The 6,716-nt window shown below is 31.4% G+C and overlaps 1 protein-coding gene across 2 annotated transcripts in view; it reads left to right on the plus strand.

The window, feature by feature from the left end:
• Positions 1-2,943, plus strand: part of LOC106467989 (protein regulator of cytokinesis 1-like) — a 20,737-nt gene extending 17,794 nt beyond the window's left edge. The window contains exon 12 of one of the 2 annotated variants that reach the window (XM_022396265.1): positions 1,445-2,943. In XM_022396265.1, coding sequence (XP_022251973.1) covers positions 1,445-1,465 — 21 coding nt within the window. In that variant the 3' untranslated portion in view covers positions 1,466-2,943. Of the gene's footprint in view, positions 1-1,231; positions 1,301-1,444 lie in introns of those variants that run through there. The other variant, XM_022396264.1, reaches the window with a different exon arrangement.
• Positions 2,944-6,716: the final 3,773 nt, after the last annotated feature.

Consider the following 6,716-nt stretch of genomic DNA (forward strand, 5'->3'; position numbering starts at 1 on the left):
ATACATTGCACCATGAATGATGAAGTGAGAAAAGCTATAGATACATTGCACCACAAATGATGAAGTGGGAAAAGCTGGGGATACACTGCACCACAAATGATGAAGTGAGCAAAGCTATAGATACACTGTACCACAAATGATGAAGTGAGCAAAGCTGGGGATACATTGCACCACGAATGATGAAGTGAGAAAAGCTGTGGATACACACTTACTCTTTACACATGAATCAGTGTTCAATAACAGCAGGACAATTTGGTCGATGGCATAGATGAAAAGAGTTTCGTAATCAAAGGACATCTTCAGTGAAGCATGGTGGGGACACGTTGACTGCTGACAAGTACAGTCAGATTTTTTTTATCCATGTCATTCCCTAAGGAACTAAATGGGAATTCACCATCCAGAGGGACAGTGATCCCAAGCATGCTGTAAAAATGTGGTCAAATGATAACAGTAAATAGGGCCAGTGGAGTGTTCATAATCAGACATTGACCTGCACAAAGTCCTGAAATGAACATTCTTGATGGCTATATGAGCAAATGCAACCAAACAAATTAAGTTCGGGAAGTGACACGAAGCATTTGGAACAATATTTCACAATTGTACAGTGTTAGACTGTACTTCGGGGTTGAAAGTAAAGCGTAATCTTGTGTGTATTAAGGAAAGGGCTCCCATACAAAAATAGTAGTAGATTGTACAAGTTGATCACATTTCTTTTGTGTTTCTTGTTCTATTCATAAACTTACCATCTCTTTGACATTACTTACTGTTTGTGACTCCAAAATTGTTTCCGTTACCGTATTTTGTGCTTATTGCTAGTATTTTGATAAATACGAGATCAACTTTTGACAATCTTTCGAAATTTGATGGGAGAAAAGAAAACATTAAGAAGGTTTAACTAGTATGGTATGACTATGGTAGATGGTGTTTCAATGGAAGTATAGGCATAATAGTTGCAGAGGTTTGCATCTAGGCATCAGTATAGAAGTATAAAACATCATCTCCTTTTGTTTCAACTGGCGGTTGTAGTCCGTTAAAATTCTCACACCTTCTGTGATTACTGTATATTGTTAATGGATACCACAATTAATGTTTTTTAGTACTAAAGTCTAGATATTTATTTCTGAGATTCTTAAATTAACATACTTTAGACCTGTTTTTAAATTCAGGTGCTATAAATTCTTCCCATAGGTTGAAGGGTGTTGTTATTAAATGTATAATTTCATATTATCAGGTAGCTCTGTGTGACGGATAAGGAGTGTTTAACAGTACAGAGATTGATGTACCAAACATAGCTGTCCATATTATTATTATTAAATGTATAATTTCATATTATCAGGTAGCTCTGTGTGACGGATAAGGAGTATTTAACAGTACAGAGATTGATGTACCAAACATAGCTGTCCATATTATTATTATTATTAAATGTATAATTTCATATTATCAGGTAGCTCTGTGTGACGGATAAGGAGTGTTTAACAGTACAGAGATTGACGTACCAAACATAGCTGTCCATCCTCCCTCTTCAGATGAAAATGTTCCACCTGAGTCACTGAAATGTAGCATCCGTGCTCCTTCTATTATTTATTAAAACCCAGAGAAACCACTATGAATCTTCAATATTCACTGACACCAAAAACAAATAAGATTTGTAATCACTACTCCATCATTGCTGAAGATGTGGCTTTGTTGTTGTTCTTCAACAAATGTGTGATGATCATGTGTTAAAAAAAAGAGAGAGAACAAATTTACTCTGTGTATTTTTCTTTCATATTTGTAAAATTTGAAAGAAAATGTTTGAATTTAGTTATAGGTTCTTTTTTGTATTAGATTAATGGTGCTAGTTAAAATTATAAGATTTATATATGTTTATCAGTTTTCATTTTAAAATAAATCTTATTTTGTACTTCTTTTCCCCCATTTAGATTGATTAATAATAGCTTGAAGTCGGTACTAATAATCGAAGCTATGATGTGTGATTATTTCAAAATCAATCAACAATCTCTCTCTCTTTTTTCTTTTTCAAATTTTTTTACCACCATTGAACAAAGCATTTCATTATCATGTACTTGTAGGTTTTAGTTTTTACTCCTAAAAATAAAATCAATTAAATAAAATTTTTATCTCAAGACCAGCTTATCACAGAAGAGCATTTGTGTTAGGTCAACAGTGATTTTTTTTATTATGCTTACTATGATATATAATATTGACCAAAAGTTAGATAACATTATTTGAATTATTGAGGGCATATTAGTCTATATTACAAATATATGAATATATATATGTGTGTGTGTGTTTGTGTAGATTAACATTTATTTTTTGCCTAAAAAATTTCAGACCTTACGAATTAAAAATACCAAAATGGTTCTTATTTATGCTAGAAATGTGACAGTTAAAGAGGATCTGTTAATTACTCTGTTGAAAGTCATGAAAAGTTTCATTGATAAAGAGGTGTTTTACTTGATTTGATATACTAGCTATGTATAAAGTTATATGCCTTTTACAATTTGTATTTTAATTTTTAATATAGCTGTTGTATTGTAGAATAGAGCATTTTCAAAACTTGATGTAGAATATTTGTACAAAGTTATGTTTGATTTCTTTGCAATGAATATATTTTTATGAGCTGCAGAACATGGTCAGCGATCGGTAGGTTTTGTATGTTAGAGGGGGTGGGGAATACATTGGAACCAAAATAAATGTACAGAATTTATTATAAGAGAAGCATTTTAGAAATACTTTTAGATGAAAGCTTAAATGTCCAAAACTACCTTTCAGAAATCGGAAAGGATATGTAGATTATTCAGCTTTCGTTTAAACACCATAACTTCAACAAAAAAAACAACTTAAAGCTGACTGTAAAAACCTAGTTGTATTTTTCCAGAGCTTAGTGGTTGATTTGTATTTATCAAGCTTTCTTAAACTTGGATTAAAATCTGTAAGCCGTGGTTTTAGACTGCGGACCACACGCACACCAGCACATATTTTAAGGGGGGGTGGGAGTCATTGGAATGAAAATTAGTTTCCTGAAAGTCGTGTAAGTTCTCCTAGTTGTGCGCTGATTTGATAAGGTACGTCATCGGAGTTTTCTAATCATGACGAGAAACCTGAGATAACTCAAGCACTTATGAAACAGAAAAGGTATCTCTACAGCAAGCCAAACATTGTTACTTAACAACTGGACTATTTTTTTATTTGTTTTCGTGACCACATCTTTGGTTATAATATGCAAAATATCTTGAAAATTAGAAATGACTAGTTTGATATATATTATGAACATGAATAGTTATTGCCTTTAAAACTATGTTAATCCTAGTAGGAATGCATAACTTAGTTTGTTAGTGCTAATTCTATTACTTATACTGAAATTTTATTTAAGATTACATTTTGGTACTTGGATTTTGCTGTGTTTTTCAAGTGAACTAAAAAAACTATTGTTTTGGTGTAAGAGAGCTATAAATATTCACAGATCACATGTCGGTGATAACTCTCCTTCCCATCTAATCATCAGACACGGATATTTCTTGAGCACCAATTTCAAAACAACCACGTAGCTAAATTCTTCTTAATCCAAACTTGGATCTAGTACTCTTTAAGTTAAACAAGTATTTTTCTATATATAGGTTGTTAATGCATAAAGTTTTTTTAAACAATTTCTCTCTTCCTCTGGTTAAATTGTATTAAAGTTAGTGTGTTTAACTAAAGCAGAAAGTAGTGTTTTCAAATCGTATAACCAAAAAAAAAACACGTTTTTCCAGAACTGCCTGTTTTATACATAATGTTTTTAGATGTGCTATTTACTTTTTTAAAAAAATGATGTGTTGTTATTTTATATTTTACCCATTTGTGATTTCTTAGTTGTGTTTTCCTGTTTAGTTAATTACCTTTACTTCAAAATCTTGTGTATTTATGCTCTGAGTATGTATAGGGGTGAAATTATCTGTTATTTGTTATTTTTAGGGTTTTTTTTCTAGCAAAGTTATTCAGTTAACATTTGTTGGTGAAGTCTTTATATTGTATATGTATATATATATTTTTTCCCCTTACCCCATTTTGGAGACTTAACCATGTAATGCTTACCAAAATAAAAGCTGCTGAATTCCTTCCTGTGAAATGGTTAAAAGTTATTGCTTTAGGTGTGACTATTGACAATCTATTTTATGTACAAACTTATTTCATTAATACACGAACTTTGAGAGATCAAATATTTTATCACAATTAGAGACATATATGTTGTACTTTTTATCGTTCTGTTATAGTTGCAAAGATAATCATGTTTTAATTGTTTTATTTAGTCGCATCCTCAGTAACTTGACCCCCAAAGCAAGTTAACTACCTATAAATAGACTGAATTTAATGATATGGACAAAGAAAGTTAATTTTTAAAAATAAGGGACTAACATTTTTAACAATGTAACCATTGTTTGATAAATTTTTATTAAACGGTATAAAATGCGTACTAAAATATAATTAATGAAATATAAGTTAACTTACGTTTCTGCTCCCCCAGTGGCACAGCGGTACGTCTGCGGACTTACGACGTTAGAAACCGGGTTTCGATACCCGTGGTGGGCAGAGCACAGATAGCCCATGGTGTAGCTGTGTGCTGCTTAACTTCAAACAAACCAAACTTAAATTTCTAAAATTAACTAAACTATTTAAGGTAACAAACCCCCACCACACTCCAACATTTTAATTAACTAAACTATTTAAGGTAACAAACCCCCACCACACTCCAACATTTTGACATTGACCAGCAGTAATTGAAGACAGAGAGAGAGAGAAAATAAGTTTTACAAATTTAACAGTAGTGTGTTCATTGCTTATTGAATAAATTTAATCACCATAAATTATGCTGGAAAAACCTCACTTTTAAACATGTTATTAATCGTGATGTTAATAAACAATTACTAGTTAAATTTTTCTTAAGTTTTGAACGACTAAAGTGGTAATATTCAGTTGTGGGATATTTGAAATGATTTTAGGGCATAAATATTTGTTTTGGAGATATAAGAATTCAATCTTCGGTGACATTGATTGTGGGGAAAACAAGATCGTGAATCTACTGAAATTTGTGATTATACATTACAGCCTAATATGTTGCTTTGCTTCAAGCAAATAAACTTACTGATCTTGTTGTAGACTTTTCACACTCGTTTGCTACGAATTAATTAACGTCAATACTTTTATTGAAGAACAAGTGTTTGATATTTAAATAAATTGTGAGTAGTAAATAAACCTGAACTATCACTACCATTTGTATATGATTTACCTCGTATTCGAATAAAACAAAAATTTTCTTATCGATATTGTGTTTGGTGTGAATGATTTTTTTTTTATTTCTGAGAGTAAATTGAAATAATATTAATTTATTAGTAAACATGACTTGATTTTATTAATTCAATATATTTATTCTGAATGTGATTTCCGAAGTTAATGATGCTCCTTTTTATTATTAAAAAGGAGATTTTATTTTAAAGCAATAGTTTTGAAGCATTATAATTTTAAAATACTCTTACTAGCGGAGTGAGATTTAATAACAGACAGTAATATATTCCATGTTCAGAAAATTAACATCGGTTCGCGCATGTGCAAATGTTAAATAGAATATGTGTAAGGAAGGTAATAGTAACGTCCTAGATGGAAACAGACTGATGTGTATGACTTAATATTAAACATATAAAAACGATTATTTTGTTGTTAGAATACATAGCCTTAAGCTTCAAGACTTGTAACATTAGAATTCAAAGTTCTAATCCCACTCGGAGCAAAATCCAGATACAGCGGCATGATTATTATTTTTAGTCTGGTAGTTGGAGCGCTTGACTAGCAATCTTTAGATCATGAGATCGAATCCCGTCACTGAACATGCTCGACCTTTCATCCGTGAGAGCGTTATAAAGTTCCGGTCAATCCCAATTTTCCTCAGTAAAAAGAGTTTGCAGTGTTAACTAATTTCCTTTCCCTTAGTGACTAGTCTTATAACTTCTAAATTAGAGACGACCAGCGCTGATTGTTTTTGAGTAGCTTTTCGCGAAATACCTCAAACATTTTTGCATTATTTTCTTGCTTTCGTGTGATGGTAATATTTAGACAAAACAAGGTAATATTCAGTACCGTATGAACGTTGTTGTTGTTTTTCTAATTCTGTTTTAGGATATCTTTGAAAAAAAAATCAACAAATCAGCATGAATAAATGTTGTTTAAGTGTTGTAAACTTACAGGTGACATGACTTAGTTATAAACGGTGTAAATATGACACTATTATGTCTTTCAATTTCACTCCTGATGATGACGTTGAAACCTGTAAAATCAACTTTATTTGATAGGCCACAGAATTTACTTTTTATTTTTTTAATTTTGTGTCTATTTTAACGTGTGTTATTATTATTCTAAATCAACAATAACGTAGAGTACCTACCAGTAATATATTCTGTGTTAAACTTCTGGTTCTTTAGAAAAATAAGCCGACTTATCACCAAAATATAAATGTTTGTATATATATATATATAAGTGAGAGATATTTAACCTAATAACATAATAGAAGAATATCTTAATTTTTGTTTATATCTTGCACACCACACCCTATCGATGACACAGCGGTAAGTACGAAGGCTTATAACGTTAAAAATCAAGTTTCGATATCTGTGATGGGCACAGCACAGATAGTCCATTATGTAGCTTTGTGCTTGCACGGCATAGCCAGGTGGTCATAGCGC

Source organism: Limulus polyphemus, unplaced genomic scaffold (genome assembly GCF_000517525.1).
Source record: "Limulus polyphemus unplaced genomic scaffold, Limulus_polyphemus-2.1.2 Scaffold2822, whole genome shotgun sequence".
NCBI classification, from domain to species: Eukaryota; Metazoa; Arthropoda; class Merostomata; order Xiphosura; family Limulidae; genus Limulus; species Limulus polyphemus.